This window comes from Gracilinanus agilis, chromosome 1, assembly GCF_016433145.1.
Source record: "Gracilinanus agilis isolate LMUSP501 chromosome 1, AgileGrace, whole genome shotgun sequence".
NCBI lineage: Eukaryota > Metazoa > Chordata > Mammalia > Didelphimorphia > Didelphidae > Gracilinanus > Gracilinanus agilis.
The window spans coordinates 284,319,377-284,339,394 of record NC_058130.1 but is presented as its reverse complement, the minus strand read 5'-3'; the positions used below and the strand labels follow the sequence as shown (position 1 = coordinate 284,339,394).

General features: G+C 35.6%; 1 protein-coding gene across 1 annotated transcript in view; it reads right to left on the bottom strand.

Annotated features, from left to right (window-relative positions):
• APC (APC regulator of WNT signaling pathway) overlaps nucleotides 1-20,018 on the bottom strand; it is a 236,043-nt gene that overhangs the window by 63,156 nt on the left and 152,869 nt on the right. The window contains exon 8 of the mRNA XM_044662181.1: nucleotides 1,040-1,144. Within this exon, the coding sequence (XP_044518116.1) occupies nucleotides 1,040-1,144 (105 nt within the window). The remainder of the gene's footprint in view (nucleotides 1-1,039; nucleotides 1,145-20,018) is intronic.

The window sequence follows — 20,018 nt, the reverse complement described above, 5'->3', positions numbered from 1 at the left end:
GAGACTGATACATGGTGGTAAATTTGAATGTAATGGACTCCTGTACTAGCAGCAATGCAATGATCCAGGACAATTCTGAGGGACTCATGAAAAAGAAAGCGATCCACATTCAGAGGAAGAACTACGGCCGTAGAAACATAGAAGAAAAACAACTGCTTGAACACACAGGTTGATGTGGATATGATTTGGGATGTAGACTCTAAACGACTTGATTGATGACACATGTAAAAACCAATGGAAATGCACACTGGCTACGGGGGGGTTGGGTTGGGGGCGTGGGTGTAGAGGGGGAGACAAAGAACATGAAACATGTAACCATGGAAAAATTTTCTAAAAATAAAAATTAAATACATGATAGCAAAGATGTAAGGCTAGATAACAATGGAAAGTTATTTTAATATTCTCAAATTGAGATAGATTCTGGATAGAATCTTATTAAAAAATTAAAAATGTAAGATAATGTTAGACTATTAAATCAGAAAAGATTAATTCCTTAGATTAAAAACACTTAAAAAGAGCCAACAGGAAAAAAACCAAAAATTTTCATAAATTTGAAATTTACTTTAAAAGTGATTTGATTTTCATTTCCAGGTTTACAAACTCCAGAATGGAAAATTAAATTAAAAATAATAATAAAATATTTTTGTGCCAAATTTTCGATAGAGGGGATGAAATTGTTTTAACCAAGGCATAATAGTCCAAACAGAAATCAACAAAATTGATCCTTAATACCTATTATACAATAAGATTATAACTTTACACTAAACATTGGATACTATTTCATTATTTTTTAATATGGAAATTTAATATTGAATTTAATGTTGAAATATTACATTTAATATTTAATATTGATATTTTAAAATATCCTTGGTAGTTTTGAGAGTACTGTCAGTGCCAAGAAAAATATCAATCTTTTCGATTTTGAAGAAACTCAACTAAAAATCAGTTAACTTAAAAGTGTTCGTGTTATAAAGAAAAACAAATTAGCCATGCTACCATTTAAAATATCTAATTTCATTAAATAAAATGATTCCTTTACCTGATTACTACCAGAAGGTGCCATGTTGATTTCTGCTGCTCCTGGGACTTCATTCTGCCTCTCTGCTTCATGGGAGGCATGATCAGGCTTGTTCTGAGATGCCCTCTAATAACAAGAGCTTACATCATTACACATAGAAATAGAATTTATACTTCACCATTCCACCACTTTAAGCTATCAACTGCATTAGTTACATGTATTTATAGACACCAAACTATGCTTTACAATTGATAATTAACAACTGTTTCAACAAACTATACCTTCTGAATATTATAGCCTTCCCTGTAAGACAAAGGATTTTCTGAGGCACAGAGAAACACCATCCTCCACCAGCTGTGCTTACATAATTATCAGGAATATAATTGAACTGGAATAAATAACTGTTTACTCTTTAAAGTCGATCCATGCATTTAATAGAGCTACTTTTGGAGTTATATCATAACTTACACCTCACAGACAGACACTTTGAATGATATATTAATTTACACTGTACCTATTTTTCACTAAGAAAAATTCCTAGAAAATCTTTAAGGAATTGTAAAGACTAACGACTATGAAAAATTTCCATTACGATATGAAAAAACTGAAGTGGTGATTTTCTTATATGTCACATGAAATAGAAATGAAAGTATTCAATGAAAATCAAATGTTACTATAGAGTAATAATACTAGCACTTATATGGCAACTTACGGTTTGCAAAAAATAACATATTTTTGATAATGCCTTTTTTGATTCTCTGCAACAACCCTGTGAGGTAAATATTATTATCCTTATTTTACAGACAAGGAAACTGAAGCTTTGAAAGGGTAAGTCACTTGTTCAGTCACACAGTTAGTAAGTACCTAAGGCAGAATTCACACTCGGATCTTCCTGTAACTCCAAGTCTGGCACTCTAATATCTTCTTGTACATATGTAAATACACTTATCTATTATATGGCAATAATTACATATGTTTCATTCTAAGAAAATCTAATACAAAAACTAATAAAAATGAAATTTGCAAAAGATAAATTAGTGAAGTACACTAACAAATTTTTTGCTTTTATAAAATATTTCACTAGAGTCCTTTTAAATATCAAACTTTCCATATACATTTAGAATGTCAAAATTTTATTTTTAATATATTTATATATAAATGTTACTACAAATTTATATTCATTTTATTTTGTTTACCAATTTTTCAAGGAAGAATTTTATTGTAGAAAGTAAATATAAAAATGATTAGTAATTTCAGTATTAGAATCATGGAATCAAAAAATTTTAGAACTAGAAAGAAGCTCAAAGAGGATCTTGTCTAAACTTTTCCTGGAGATGAAGAAACTAAAGCTCAGAGAAATAAAGTGACTTGCCAAAGGACTCCAGAGCTAATTGCTCGCAAAACCCAAACCTCATAATCACCCTTTCTGTGCTCATTCAACTGAATCACTTTGCTCTTATTGAATGTGTATACAGATTATCAGAGGGTATGTAGCTCAGTCTCTAACATATCCTGGCTCAGGTATTATCTTGGGGCCTCTGGTAGCAGTGAACAACAATGGCCTATCTGTATTGGTGGAGGGAGTTTTCTAATGGGGAACTCTTTACCCTGACAAAAATTCCTACAAGTCAATTTTTATAGAATCATTAAGCATCTTTCTTATCCATATCACAGATGGGACTTAACACACCTCATAAATAAAAATAAGAGATATAATAAAGGAATGACTAGGAAGTTAGATTAACAAACATTCTTAGGTAAGAATCTTTTATCCATGTTTCTTAGGACAGTGTAAAAAAGCTGGTTGTATCCTCCTGGATTGGTGTAATATTGAAATCTTTTCATACTTCCCTGTGGGAACAGGTTTTGGAGATAAAGTAGCTTAAGGCTGCAAAGTAATACTGGATATGACTGTCACAGTCTGCTTTTATTTTTTCATTTCCTTTCTGGACCCTTACCTAGGGGCAATTATTCACTAGTTACTTACTTTTATTATCAGCACTTAAGATTTTAAAAGTCTGCCTATATCTAAGGTTAGAGCAAGTCTCTCAGAGCCTCTTTTGCATACATCCTCATTTCCTGGCCAGGGCCAGCAAGCTCCCAGAGTTTCGTTCTTATTTGATAGATTAATTTGTGGATTGTCTTCTCATATCAATGGAACTTTCCTTTGCCACAGTTCCTCTCTAAAGTTCTCCTTCACTATTTATTCTCAGGGGATAGGCTTGTTTGTTTGTTTTTTTTTTAATTTTAATTTTTATACTTTCCACCAAGTGAAGGCTTGCTTTGTCTAAGTTACTTAATAAAAGCTGTTCCTGACATTCAATATTTAAGTTTCTTTTTAGCCCTCATAGTATGCTACATATTTCTTCATTTACATTTTACTCTAATATTAGGTGAATTGTTTCATCATGGCACCTCTTAAAACCAAAAAAAAAAAAAAAAAAAAAGGGAAGAGATTTCTGGGTTAAGGATGTAGAGGAGCCAGGTTATCATATACACTCCATAAAAAGGAAGCTCCAGAGAAAGTAATGATGAAGAAGCCGAAGATAAATATAAGAAAACTCCTCCATCAAAGCCCAGAACTGTTGGTCAGAAGCCTACAGTGTCCTGGAAGAGGAAGTACACAGGAAAGCCAGGTTGAACTGCAGGAAAAGAAGTCTATTGGGGTGAACAAGGATTTTCCAAAAGGTTTCAATGTACACTTAGCTTTAATAAAGGAGGTTTGAAGTCCCAGCTTGTTGAAGCCCCAGACTGGGGCAAGTCAGAAGGCAGGCAGACCAATATGGGAGAGTATTTTGCATGATAATAAAAATAAAAAAATTTTAAAAAAGGAGAGAAGCAGAAAATAGAACCAGCTCCTATACATCACTGTACAGGGAGACAGGGTTCAAATGTGTACTTCTTGGAGCACTGGGTATCAATAAAAAAGACAGTGTCAACTAAGTGACTAGGAATCTGTACTGTGGACCTTGCCAGAAGCCTCAGACTAGTGTAATCTCTAAAACCAGATTGGGGATGAGTCTGAGACATGCTGAGAGAAAGAATCCTTGATTGGAGATAATACAAAAAGGAGAAAGCTATGAGTCAAAGCTAACCCCTATAGTGGGCTACCAGGAAGGAGACCAAGACGGAAACCAGGCCTTGAGGAAATTAGAAAGAAACAGGCCCAAAACCAGACCACATCATGCATGTGAGTTGGAGCAGAGTCTGACTCTGGCAACATATCCCAATCCAAAAACTGAGTCTGGATATTAATAAACAAGAGAAAACACCAAACACAATTAAGAAATGATTTGGGTCAAGAGGAGCTCAAAAGGATAAATCTGGATAAAAAATAACTCCAGAAATAGTACAAATAAAGCCTCATAGAAAATAATGGCTTGTCAAGAAGGATAATGAAATAAGTAAAGAAAATGATGATTTAATAGAAAAAAGCTATCTAAGTAAGTTATCTATGATTTTTTAAAAATCACCTGAAAATTTAAGAATTGGAAGATTTCCTGGAAACCACAAACAAGAATCAGGACATCTTGTTTTGAAAAGTCACAAAAGAAACCACATATATTAGGTACATATAGGATAACTCTTCATAATATAGTTACAGGCTCTAACCTTACTTTCTCACCTCCTAGCTCACCAAGAGACTGACAACTAGAAAAAAGACTACCCTAAAACTGGAGTGTTGTGTGTGAAAAACAGCAAGTAGTCAAGTATAGTTGGATCATAGAATGTATGGAGGGAAGTTTAAAGGACTGGAAAGGCAGGAAGAGGCCAAATTGTGAAGAGTTTTAAAAGCTAATCAAGATATTATATTTGGTCCTGAAAATAATTGGAAGACATTTGAATTTACTGAGTAGGGGAGTGACATGGTCTAGGCCTATGTTTCAAAAAATCATTTTGGCAGCTAAGTGAAAGATAAACTGATGAGGTAGAGAGACCAATTAGGAGTCTATTTTAATAGTTCAAACAAAAAGGTCTAAGGTGGTGGCTATATGAATGAAAAAAGGGAATATAAAGAGATGTTTGAAAGATTCTCATTTTGCCTATGCACTGAGGAATAGGGAATATCTTTTTTGTGGAGCTCAGGAACTCCAACTAATGCACTAATCCCCATCCCCTTTACTATCTGTTGATATCAATTAGTCAGAGGGACAATTAATTAGCTTTTAGAAATGTGTAGTTACTAAAGTAAGTGGTCCAAAATAACCTCCTACAAAAAAAAAGCAAAAATGTACCACCAGCACATTGAATCCAAGGGGAAGTGGGATAAAAATTTAGAGAGTACTTGTGGCAAAAGGGATAATTCATAGATCTAGGAAGTCTCTTTACTTGGAGATCATATGATATTTCTCTTCTGGACTCCTTTCTGTTTTCCTCATCTTTTTTTTTTTTTTTTTTTTTTTAACAATTTGTCCATGACTCCCAATGTAGAAATTATTGTTGACTGTCCTGGGGCACTATTGGGACAGCAGTGAAAATGTCTAACATCCCTCTCTGGCCAACTAGGGCAAAGAGAGAGACCAAGATAGGAGGACAAGCTACTTCTATAGCCTCCACAAGAGATTCTTTGTCAGGGTCTTGGCTTGACTGCTCTCTGATGGCTTGTCACTCACTCAAATCTCCCAATTATAATTTGGTTCACTATGTTACAGAATAAGATTGAGGTGAAGGCTAAAGTGCTCTCCTCCCCACTTTCCTACTTTAAGCAATTAAGACATCTTTTGACTTGGTCAAGATTTTCAGATGTAGCTTTTTTATTACCTTAAAAAAAAAAAAGAAAGCATTTTTTCATCTCCTTCATTGAGAATGCCTTCTTCTGTAAGTCATAATCCCATACCTCCTATTTCTCCTATTCCTTTTTCATTCTATCTTGACCTTGATCCATTGACATCTCTCCTTCAGTTACCACCCCCTCAAGTTATTATCCAATTTCTTTTCTCTTTCACAGCTGTTTACACTTATTTCCCATATTTCTCACTTCTAACATTTCAACCTCTTGATAGATAGCACCAGATTCCACTGCTTGACTGAAATTACTCCTTTATACCAAGTCCAATGGCCTTTTATTAGTTCTCATCTTTTTTGACCTTTCTGCAGCAAGTGATGTTATAGGCCACACCTTCTAATTAGATATATGCTCTTCTATGGATTTTCATGACACCTGAAATGTGGTTCTTTTCCTACTTGTCTTACTGTGCAACATAATCATCATGTCTTACTCTCTATGCATGACTGTATCCAGAACTCTGTCTTGAATTTTCCTTTCCTCCTCCAGTGAGAAGAGGAGAAATGCCATTCTACTGCACAGCAGACTCCTGCCTTTGAGGTAAGAGGAGAAAATGCTATTCCATGGCCTTGAGTCTCCTGCCTAGTCCCTAGTGTCCACCATAAAAAAGCTATTCCATTGCACGACAGTCTCCTCCCTTTAAGATAAGGGGAGAAAACACCATACCATCACCCTGTATCTCTGCTAGGTCTCCAAACTTCCTGTGGGGAAAGGAGAAATGCCATTCCATTGTGCCAGGTCTCCTGCCTCCCATGGGAAGAGAAAATAACATTCCATTGCCCATGAGCCTCCTGTCTTTGTGGTGATTGGGGGAAAAATTTTTATTCCATTGTGACAATCTCCTGCCTGGTCTCTAGAGTCCCTGAGGAAAAAGAGAAACTCCATTCCATCTATCCATCCATCACCAAACTACTCTCTTCCAAAGAAGAGGAGGAAGGTCATTCTATCAACTCTCCAGCCTTGTCTCCTGTCTTGGGAGTGGGAGAGTAACAACATTCTTTTAGATCCAAGCACCTGCCCCTTTCTCTGAACTGACTAAGCCCTGGGAGGACTCAACTTGAGGCCAAACCCAAATGAACAAAAAGAAAACTTACTGGAATTCATTCTTCAATGATTAACAAGTTCCCCATTTCCCCACTGTTCAATTCTATATGCTAATTCCCCTCAATCCACCCCTGTCCCTGCAATGTCCCATTCTAAAGCAACATACACTTAACACTGTGTTCTCTGGAATGGTTCACATCATAAGGCAACAAACTTGCTTTCATTTTTCATCTTTTTCTTTCCTACTCCTCTCTTCTGGTTCTCACTAAGATCTAGTCCTCTCCTAATGACACAAACCTCCATGACCTCCCTTTCCGGCACTGGTTGCAAGATGATCCATTTCCTTCAACTCACTAATCAACGTAGGGGAGTTGGAATATGCTTTTCTCCCCATTTGTTATTTCTAGGCTCTTCCTCTACCAACAATCAGTAACCTTTTATTCTTTGAAGTTTATTCTCTCCTTGCTCAATCAAAATGTTGGTAGTTGCTGTCTACTGACCTCCAGGACATTCTCCTTTCCTCTATGAATTCAGTGCCTGACCCACAGTCTTTCTATTCTTCTCCTCAACTCTTGCTCTAATACTACCAGACTTTAAACAAACATTTTTGATACTCCTTTGAACTCTCTAGTATTATAGTTCTTCAACTTATTTCAATTGATATAAAGTAATATTCTTGGTCTCACAAATGCACTACTTCTATGGTTTTAAACTTTGAAATTCCCTTATTTACTATTCCCCCTTATAACAATCTAGTGTTATTTTATCTTTTCTTCTACCTTGAAACTCCAAACCACGGTGTTTCTTCACCTATACCATGATCTCTAATCCCTCAATAACCTTAGTTCTTTTCCAGGCAATCAATCCCTACACTAGACACATTCTCTTCCCTTCATCATCATGATCCCTAGTTGAACCAGTATAGACAATGTCTTCTGTTGAGCCCCTTGCATTCAGATTTTATCAACAACTTCCCTGCCAAGCCTCAGCCTTGGATCATCTATTGCTTTCACTGCTAGGTATGTGACTGAACAAATTTGGAGAAAATCATGAATCTGTAAGGGCTCAGTCTACTACGTATTTGTTATATAACTTAAAGTAGGATCTCACTGCTATAAAGCAATCCTTTTATATCTCCCCAATTAACTATCATCCTATCATCACTCATCACAGCAGCTTTTCCAAACCTTTTCATTCCGCCTCAAACTTATGGAGAGAGGTAACTAAGTGGTCCAATAGAAAGAATGTTGAGTCTGGAGTCAGGAAGATCTGAGTTCAAATGAAACCTCACTTACTAGCTGTGTGACCTGGCACAACTCACTTAACCTCTATATGTTTCAATTTCATCAACTGTAAAGATAATAGCAGCACTCCTACAGTTATAGTGAGGATGAAATGAGGCACTTTTCAAGCATTTGGCACAATAATTAGCACGTAGTAGGTACTTAGCAAACCCTCTATTCTCCCTGCCTCCTTGTCTCACATCAATCAGATATCTTCTGCTACTATTATTTTCTTTGTCCCACAGGAAGGCAGGAAGGCACTACTCATCTTTTCGTGGAGGTAACCCACCCCTCCACCCCAAGATGAACAAATTATCCTATTCCAAATGATATTCTCCAGAAGATTGCCCTTTCTATCATTCCCACTCACTTATCCTCTAGCTATTTCATTATTGTCTACAGACAAATCAATAATCAGTCCTTCCACTTCTTTTGCTCTTACTCTCTTAACTCCAGTTAAGTTTTTGACCTCATCATTCAACTGAGATTGCTTTTTCCAAAGACACTAAGATTTTAATTTCTACATCTAAAATCTTTTTCTCAATTCTCATCCTTATTGACCAATTTGCAGCCTTTGAAAATGTTGAAGACCCTCTTCTCTATAAGGTGTTTCTCTACAATCCAAAACAGCACTATTCTCTCTTATATCTCCAGTTATCTGTTCCTTCTTGGTTTCTTTCACTAAATCTTTATCTGGATCAGGCCCATTACCTTTGGGTGGGGGAGGACCTAACTCAAAGAAGTATAGATCATAACAGAAACACAGGATGAGACCAAAAAAGGGATGACAACACCACTTAAAAGAGCAGCAGAGGCAGAAATCCAATTCAGGTATAAAAAATGAGTAAATTAAAGAAGACACAAACCAGGACCAAATTTATTATACATATAGAGATCTCCCAAAAGAGGAAAAAAATCCCTAACAATAGTAAGAAAAATTTCAAAGGAAAAAAACAGATTTTTCACAGGGGTAAATGAATATCTAAAAGAAATGAAACAAGATTAAAAAAATGAAATAGGGGCAGCTGGGTAGTTCAGTGGATTGAGAGCCAGGCCTCGAGATGGGAGGTTCTAGGTTCAAATCCGGCCTCAGACACTTCCCAGCTGTGTGACCCTGGGCAAGTCACTTGACCCTCATTGCCTACCCTTACCACTCTTCCACCTATAAGTCAATACACAGAAGTTAAGGGCATAAAAAAAATAAATAAATAAAAATAAAAATAAAAATAAAAAAATGAAATAAAAGATCTAGAGGAAAATATTGAAAGGAGTTATTTAGGGATATAGCCAAACTATTCTAAATAGTTTAGAAAAGAAAGTGGAAAACCTTAGAATAGAACAAATAAAAATTAACTCCATGAGACATCAAGTATTATTAGAACAAAATCAAAAGATTGAAAAAATGAGTAGAATAAAACATATGACATCACATGTATAAAACTAAGTTGGAAAACAGATCAAGGAGAGATAAATTATTAGCATCCCCTAAAAAGCATTAAAGAAAATTGGAAAACAACCCCAAACTCAAATCAATATACTATTGCTTGGGCAAAATGGTCCAAAAAACCCAATATGCCAGTAAATCTGAGTACTAGTGTGATTGGTTGCCCTTTTTCTCTGCTATTCCAACTTTTGGCTCAGTTCAAATCTTTGATCAAAATAATGCTATATTTTTAGAGAAAGAACCACAAATCTGGCCTTAGACACTGCCTAGCTATTGTGATTCTGTTTGCCTAGTTTCTTAACCCTATTTGCCTAATCCTTGCTCTTCTGTCTGATTGTTACAAGGATAGGAAGGAAAGAAAGGAGAAGAGGAGTGTAGGGGAGGGAAGGGGAAGGGAAGAGAGAGAAAGAAGAGAGGGGAGGAGAGATTTTTTTATTGGAAAATCTCCTTAATTTTGCTCCACTGAAATCTTGGCTGTCAGGACTTTCATCTCTTGAGGAAAAGGTTCAAAGTTCTCTCTCTTCTCTAGTCTTCTACCTGGAAGGCTGTGGTTAAAGAAACAAAGTCATTGTATTTCTTTCTAAGTCTGAATCTAATGTAGTCAAATCTAACTTGAGGTATGTTTATTTTGCTTTCATATTCAAATACCAGTGAAATTTAGAATATAGGGTAAAAAGTTTATGTAGAGGCAAATTTTTGAATTCAAACATTTATTACTCAAAATTCCAATCAGTTATTTAAATGGACATTTTGAGGTCTGAGTTGGCCCAAACAATAGCAAAGAAAAATCGATAACATATCTCTAATTAAGAAATACTTTTTAGCGGTGGAGCTAAGATGGTGGCATAGTAGCAGGAGTCTTCTGAATCTCCTTCCAATCAAACACTACAAAGTGTCACAACAGGACAGAAATCAATATTAGACAAATAAAGGGGTTCTCCCACGGGTCACAGCATTAAAGGAAGTTTTAGGTGATTCCAATGCTACGAGGGGGTAAAAATTCAATAATCAAAGTGCAAGTTGATCACCTTCTCTCCCACACCACCTACAGCGCCAGAGTCAGAGCTAGGGCCAGGGCAATTTCTAAATTCTTGGGGGGCACTCAGAGACTTATCCCTGAGGGCAGTGGAAGGCCTTGACAGCAAGACTTGAGACCCAAGGCTGAAGAGCATGGAGTCTGGGCATTAGAGAAGTTGACTGCAGCTGAGGCAGCAGGGGCTGGAAATATAGACTCAGGGGAAAAAGCTTTAAAGGCTACTACAAAAGAACACCATAGATTTAACCTACCCTCATTCAGGTTTCTGACTGGGAAGAGAAGATACTACTAAGGCAAAGTCCTGCAAGACAGAAGCTAAGAAAGTGATCAACATGCAAGAACCCCAGTCCACTAGTGGCAAAAGAAATGAGCAGCAGAAAAAAAAAAAGCTCTTGACCCTGGATAACTTTTATGGCGAAAAAAGAGCAAAATACAGAGGCAACAGCAGAGAGTGAAAAGCAAGCAAACACAACCACACTCACAAGAAAATGGAAATTGGTAACAAGCTCTCAAGGAACTCAAAAAGGAGTTCAAGAACCAAGTAAGAAAGGTAAAAGAAAAATGGGAAGAAAAGTGGGAAAAAGAAATTAAAGTAATACAAAAAGAAAACAACAGCTTAAAAGACAAACTTGCCTATATCAATGATGGGCAAACTACGGCCTGTGGGCCAGATGTGGCCCCCTGAAATGTTCTATCTGGTTGCCTGACATTATTCTTAATCTGACAAATACTATAAGTAGGATACAATACAATGAAACTTCAAAAGAGTTGCCTTAGAAATAGACTGACGCCCCCTCTTTAAAAAGTTTGCCCATCACTGGCCTATATGGAAAAAGAGGCACAGAAATCAAATGAAGTAATAAGTGAATTTGAAATCAGAATTCACCTGCTGGAAGCCATGAAAAGTAGGATAGACCAAAATGAAAAGAAAAATCAAAAGATTATACCTGAAAATCAGTCTTAAAAGACTAGAACTGGGCAAATAGAAGCTAATGATCTCATGAGACAGTAGGAATTAATAAAGCAAAATAAAAAGAATGAAAAAAAAACATGAATGAAAAAAAAAACATGAAATATCTCATTGAAGATAAGTGATCTGAAAGATATATCCAGGAGAGACAATTTGAGAATTATTGGTGTACTTGAAAGCCTGGAACAAAAAACAGTCTTGATATATTACAAGAAATTATCCAAGAAAACTGCCCTGATAGCCTTGAGCAAGAGGGCAAAATAGACTTTGAAAGAATCCATATATCATTGCCTACATTAAATCCACAAAAGACAACCCCCAGGAACGTTAGAGCCAAATTCAAGAGCTTCCAGGCCAAAGAGGAAATATTGCAAGCAGCTAGAAAGAGACAGTTCAGATATCAAGAAGCCCTGGTGAGTTTTACACACTTACCATGTTAAAGGACCACAAGGCTTGGAATATGATATTCAGGAAGGCAAGAGAATTGGGTCCACAACCAAGAATGACTTACCCATCAAAACTGACTATTTTGAGAGGAAATTATGTGCATTTAACAAAATAGAAGATTTCCAAGCATTCCTAAAAAAACACCAGAATTAAATGGAAAATTTGATATCCAAAGAAAAATTCAAAAGAACAATAAAAAGGCAAACAAGAAAGAGGGAAAAAATTTTTTCTTGAGGGTTTCAGTAAGGTCAAATTGATTGTATTTCTATATGGAAAAAATATCTGTAACTCTTAAAAATTCTTTTCACTATCAAAGTAGATGGATGAATTATTCATAGGCAGATGATGTGATATTAAGTTATTTAAGATATGTAAAATAAAATTGGGGGTGGAACAAAAAAAGAGAATGGTACTAAGAGAAACTTGAAGGAAGAAGAAAAAAGAGGATAAATTATACCACATAAAGAGGTGGGGGGAGGGATTACTATTATAAGAAGGGGAGGAAGAAAATGGTAATATGTAATATTTAAACCTTATTCTCTGAGTGGAATCAGTTCTGAGAAGGAAGAACAGCCAGATTGATTAGGGTATAGAATTCTAGCTTACTATACAGGGAAGTTGAGAGGGAATAAGAAAAGAGGGGTGGCAGAGAGTATTAAAAGGGAGGGAAAGGTTGGGAGGACAATTAATAGACCTTAAAGAGAAATAAAGAGGGGATAAGAAGGGAGGAGGTAAGAAGGAAAGTAAAATAAGGGTGAGGAAAAGGGGAACTGATTAAAAGCAAAAAAAAAAAAAAAAAAAAGGAAACAGTGAAAGAAGAAAGGGCAGAACTAAAAGAGGAAATCAAAATGATGGTGAATACACAGATGTGGTAATCATAACTCTGAATGTGAATGGGATGAACTCACCCATAAAAAGAAAGCAGATAGCAGAGTGGATTAAGAATGCAAATCCTACCATAATATTGTCTACAAGAAACGCAGATGATGCAGGCAGACACACACAGGGTAAAGGTAAGAGGAAGGAGCAGAATTTATTGGGCCTCAATTGAGAAGAAGAAGGCAGGAGTTGCAATCATAATATCTGACAAAGCCAAAGTAAAAGAAGATCTGATTAAAAGATATAAGGAAGGTAATTACTTCCTGAAAGAAGGCAGTAGAGACAATGAAGAAATACCAGTCCTGAACATATGCACCAAATGGTACAGCATCCAGATTTTTAAAGGAGAAACTAATGGAGCTTAGAATAAATATGAAATTATACTAGTGGGAGACCTCAAACTCCTCTATCAGATCTAGATGAATGAAACAAAAAAAAATAAATAAGAAAGAAGTAAGAGATGTGAATGAAATCTTAGAAATATGGAGCAAATTAAATAGGGATAAAAAGGAATATACCTTCTTTATAACAGACATGTTACATTCACAAAGATCGACTATATACTAGGGCAGAAAAACAGAAATAATAAATGCAACTTTTTCAGATCATAATGCAATACAATTATAATTAGTAAGGGTACATGGAAAGGCAAATAAAAAATTAACTGGAAAATTAACTAATACGATTCTCAAAAACTGGTTGTTTCAAGAACATATCATAGAAACAATTAGAGACTCCATTGAAGAGAATGAAAATGAGGAAACAACCATATCAAAATTTTTGGGATACTGCAAAAGCAGTTCTCAGGGGAACATTTATATCCTTTAATACCCATATTAACAAAAGAGAAAAAGAGGAGATTAACAAATTGGACATGCACATAAAAGAACTACGAAAAGAACAAATTAAAGACCCTCAGATAAAGACCAAATTGGAAATCCTAAAAATCAAAGGAGAAATTAATAAAATTGAAAGTAAAAAAAAAAACCAACATTGAGTAAGATTCTCAGCTGGCATTTTGCGAAAAAATAAAATAAAATAAAGCATTGATTAATCTAATTAAGAAAAAGAAAGAAGAGATCCAAATTAAGAGTATCATGAATGAAAAGGGTGCTCTCACCTTTAATGAAGAGGAAATTAATGTTTTGCCCAATTATATGGCAATAAATATGGCGATCTAGGTGAAGTGGGTGAATATTTACAAAAATATAAATTGCATAGATTAACAGAAGAGGAAATATAACACTTAAAAAAATCCCATCAGAAAAAGAAATTGAACAAGCCATCAAAGAAGTCCATAAGAAAAAATTACCAGGGTTAGATGGATTGACAAGAGAATTCTATCAAACATTTAAAGATCAATGAATCCCAGTACTCCACAAACTATTTGACAAAACAGGCAAATAAGGAGTCTTACCAAATTCTTTTAATGATACAAATATGGTACTGATTCCTAAGTCAGGAAGACCCCAAACAGAGAAGGAAAACAATAGACTAATAAAGGAACATAGATGAAAAAATATTAAATAAATTACTAGTTAAAGGCTACAACAAGTTATCACAAGGATTATTCACTATGACCAGGTAGGATTTTATTTAGGAATACAAGGATGGTTTAATATTAGGAAAACAATCCACATAAATGACTATGTTAAGAACCAAACTAATAGAAATCACATGATGATCTCAGCATATGCAGGAAAAGCATTTGACAAAATACAACATTTTGAAAATATTGAAAATACTTGGGAAGTAAAGGGAAAAAAGGACCATTCTTCAAAATAATAAAGACTATATATTTAAAACCACCAGCAAGTATCATCTGCAATGGGGATGAGTTAGATGCCTTCCAAATAGGATCAGGAGTGAAGTAGGGATGCCCATTATCACCACTAATATTTAATATTGTACTAGAAATGCTAGCAGTAGCAATTAGAAAAGAAAAAGAAATTGAACGGATCAAAGTAGGCAATGAGGAAACTAAACTATCACTCTTTGCAGATGATATGATGGCATACCTAGAGAATATAAGAAAATCAACTAAAAAAATAGTAGAAACAATCAATAACTTTAGCAAAGTTGCAGGATACAAAATAAACCCACATAAATCATCAGCATTCCTTTATGTTTCCATCAAAACCTAGCAGGAAGAGTTAGAAAGAAAAATTCCATTTGAAATTACGCTAGACAAGATAAAATACATGGAAACATACTTGCCAAGAAAAATTCAGGAATTATATTAACATAACTACAAAATACTCTTCACATCAATTGGGATTTCAGCCATAACTGAAACTTACCAGAAGAATCTTATTCCTGTCTTCATTACCAACTGAAGCAGAAGCAGTTAGAGGGGGAGGGGTTTGAGAGCCAGGAGTGTTCAGCCCCCTCCTTTCCTCACTGAAGCCTGTCAATCCCTGGCTCTTGACTTAAAGCTCTATTTGGTCCTGACACGTTTATCTGCTTCTCCAAACTATCTGTTATTATCATCATAACAGTTTTGGCCAGCGAGCCTAGGATTTGTACTATAGGACCTAGTGGAGAAGAGATAGATGGCCAACATGTTCAATAGAGCAATCGTTACCTTGGGGTGCTCTGGTGTTTTAATTTATGGGATCGGGCAAACCTGTGCTACATTTTGGTTTGTCACTGTTCCCCAATTTTTTAGGTCAATAATAGAATTTTATGACACTTATCTGTGGCTGACAATTACAGTTGGGGAGGCCTTGGCTTATGTACCAACAGGCATAGCCATGACTGCCACTGGCTATGGGGCCCTAATGATTTTAAGGACGATACTGGCTTTTACTTTTGGAAACACTAAAGTTACTGACCCGGTTATGGAAAAGATGTTGGAAAATATGAAGACACTAATAGAAATTAACAAACAAATAAGGGAGGGGAAAGAACTAGATGCCAGGACAGTTATGCAGCTGGAAATCATAGAAAGCACGGTCACAACAAAGAAAGGGGGTGAAAAACAACAAGAGATTAAAAAGGACAACCCAGAAAAGCAAGAAGTTGCAGGGGCAGAGGCAGCTCCTGTAACAATACTTCCTATTACAGACAGAACAATAGTACAACCGGATGCTGGGATTATACACGTTAAGGGCTATAAACCATTTACTGGAGGAGATCTAGAGATTTTAAAAAGGAGGGTCCCCCAGTTCTTCATAAATCCACATAAGGTGATAAAAGAATTCAAATGGGCGGTCAGGCTGTATAATCCTAATTTTGAAGATGTTGAACTCTTATTAACAGAACTATTTACCCCAAGTGAAAAAGCTAAATTTCTTGCAGAAACAAGGAACAATCCTAATTTAGCATCGTGGCCTGAGCAACATCAAGATCTAGAGCTGTCATCTCATGCAAACATGACATATCTTAGAAGATGCAGGGAGGACTTGGCAGAGGCGATGAAACTTCATGCTAAACGATCAAATGCATGGGGCTCATGCATAAACTAGATCTAAACAACTAGAAAAACATCCATTTATTCATGGGTAGGAAAAGCTAATATAAAAAAAATGACAATCCTACCTAAATTAATTTACTTATTCTGTACCTATCTATTATCTACCCATCAAATTAACCAAAACATTTTTTTATAGAATTAGAAAAAATTATTACAAAGTTCATGTGGAATAACATAAGATCAAGAATATCAAGGGAAATAATAAAAATAATCTGAAGGATGTAGGCCTAGCTCTACTAGATCTGAAACTACACTATAAAGCAGTGATCATCAAAACTATATGGTTCTGGCTTAGAGAGAGGGGTAGGTCAATGTAATAGACATTGAGTAAATGACAATAGCAAGATACGTGTTTGATAAACCCAAAGATCCCAGCTTTTGGGACAAGAACCCACTATGTGACAAAATCTTCTAGGAGAATTGGAAAACAGTTTGGGAGAAATTAGTTTGCTCAACATCTTAGTGGGTAAATGACTTAAATATAAAGAGGAAAATCAAACAAATTGGGTAAACATAGAATAGTATATCTGTCAGATCTATGGGAAAGGAAGGAATTTAAGACCAAGAAATGTAAAATGAATAATTTTGATTATACTAAATTAAAAAGTTTCTCCACAAACAAAATCAACACAACCAAAATCAGACGGGAAGTAACACATTGGAAAAAAATTTTTATAAGAAAAACATTTGACAAAGGTCTCATTTCTCAAATTATCAGGAGCTAAGCAAACTGTACAAAAAAATCAAGCCATTCCCCAATTGACAAATGGTCAAGGGTCATGAATAGGCAGTTTCCTGATAAAGACATCAAAACTATCAATAAGCAAATGAAAGTGTTCTAAATGTCTAAAAATTAAGAGAAATAGAAATCAAAAAAACTCTTAGATACCATCTCACACTTAGCAGATTGGCCAATATGACAGTAAAGGAAAATAATAAATGTTGAAGGGGTTAATCAGGACACTAATGCATTGCAGTATATGGGTGATATTAGAAATTAAGTCTTGTTACATTAGTTTAGAGATAAGAAGTGGAGAAACTGTCTTGAGAAAGAATTGGAGTTTGAAACAGATCTGAGAGTGTCAAGTGTGTGAGGGAGGTGTAACGGTTTTTCTGTGGCAGTTACTCTCTGAGAGTGGTGCTCTCTCTCTAAGTGAGGGGAGGAGGTGAAATCTTTTCACTCTCTCCTCAATTTCTGAAGGTAGAAGGAAAGGAGGGAAAAACCTGAAGGAGCTAAGTGATTTCCTTTTCCAGCTTGAGAAACACTAGTGACTGTCTATTGCTGTTTCATAGATTGTTTTATCTGAGACCACCAAAGAAAGACCAGGTCTTTGGTTTGGACTGAGTCTGTTAAGGTTCAGATTCCTAACTTGGTTCTTGATGAGGCTCAGCCAGCTGGCCATTGTTATTTTTATAATTCAGAGACAAAGTTAAGAATTATATACTTCTTATGAGGATAATGGTGTTACTTTTTTGTAGAATAGAGAAAATTTGGGTTAGTCAAATAAGGAAGGATCACTATAGCCTGTAGAAACAGGAAAAACAGTTCCTTGTGGAATCAAGGAGTTTTATTTGGGTAGAGTTAGAATCCCTTAGAGTTAGAAATCCTCTTATATCATTATTCTCAATAAATAATTTATTTTTGTATAAGACTCTCTTTAGCGTCCTTGTGCCTGACCCTGAAGAGAAGTTCACTTATAAGCTTCACATCACTAATATACACTGAAGATATGATACTTTGTTAGCACAGGAAGCAGAGTATCTAATAAGTTTATATCTATAATCAATTCTTAAGAGTCATTATTTTTACAGTTTTGCATATTATTTTACAGTTGGTGGAGTTATGAATTGATCTAGTCATTCTGGAAGGCAATTTGGAATTATGCCCAAAGGGCTTTAAAAGACTGCCTGCCTTTTGATCCAGAAATACCACTGCTGGGTTTGTAGCAATGAGATAATCGGGGAAAATGCATGTACAAGAATAGGCCCTAGTAAAATCACAGTATAGTGAAGAAATTAGGAATACATTGATAAGGGTTTCATAAGTTCAGGAATTTTTGAAAGTTTTCCAGAGGCAGCAGAGTGGCTGAGGCAGAAAGAATTTCTGTGCAAGGCTTGGAATTTTGAAGGGGGAAGGGCAGAAAGGGTTCTGGGCAGTTAGTCTCTGACTTCTGTGGAAGCTAGCTGATTCTGCGCTGTCTTCTCTCTCTCTCTCTCTCTCTCTCTCTCTCTCTCTCTCTCTCTCTCTCTNAGAAGACTGGTGTATACCTGCTGCTATGAAAACTTATGTGTGAAAGGAGGAAAATCAGAAGACCTCCTTGCCTGGACTCTTGAGTTTCAGATCAGAGCCATACTCTGGTTAGTGAGCTGATGACATTTTGGCTCAATGACTTTGCCTACTGGGAGACACTCTTAATATAAATAATTTTACTTATATGAAGATTATAGATAGCTTAGATAGCATTTGTGGGAAATTTAGGTAGTGATAAGGAATTTGTAAGTGTAGCTTGGGTGAATTCCCAAGATGAAGAAATATTTCACCATGAGGTGAAAGGAAAACTGGGTGGAGAATCTAGTTCCCTTAGAGTTAAGGTACCCTGTTATTATTAACCCTTACATTTTACTATGTAATATAAATAAATAGATTTTAAATATATATATATATATATATATATATACACACACACACACACACACAGATCTTTACACATAACATATATAGCTCTGCTTGTGAGAGGAAAGAGAAACCCTGAAATATCTTGAGGGTTTGTCCTTCCCTCACTGTGGAAAAACATCTGGAAGAAGACTGGTGTATACCTGCTGCTATGAAAACTTATGTGTGAAAGGAGGAAAATCAGAAGACCTCCTTGCCTGGACTCTTGAGTTTCAGATCAGAGCCATACTCTGGTTAGTGAGCTGATGACATTTTGGCTCAATGACTTTGCCTACTGGGAGACACTCTTAATATAAATAATTTTACTTATATGAAGATTATAGATAGCTTAGATAGCATTTGTGGGAAATTTAGGTAGTGATAAGGAATTTGTAAGTGTAGCTTGGGTGAATTCCCAAGATGAAGAAATATTTCACCATGAGGTGAAAGGAAAACTGGGTGGAGAATCTAGTTCCCTTAGAGTTAAGGTACCCTGTTATTATTAACCCTTACATTTTACTATGTAATATAAATAAATAGATTTTAAATATATATTAATATCCAGGTAGTTTGTGCGCTGGGCTCAGTGAAGGAAGTGCACTCTTAGGCTTTCCTTCGAGGGGGAAGAGCTAAAATACTTTGTGATCATCTAGCAAAGTATATATAATGATATCCTCCTTATTAACACCTTTATAAGCATTATTATAACATTTTTAGCAAGCTTTTAGGAGAAAAAACTCACAAAATTTGAGTTTTTAAGGACCAACTGTCATTACCTTGTCTGTTAGAATTCTGTCTCACAGCAGGGGTCCATTTTAAGCAGTTATTGACAGGCTGCAGTTCCAGTGAGAAAGGCCAAATATCTTAGCTAAGCTTAACTTACCAAGTCAAAATCTTTTTTAATTGAAAAATTTTAATTAATTTAGAGTATTTTTCCATGGTTACATGACTCATGTTCTTTCCCTCCACTCCAACCCACACTT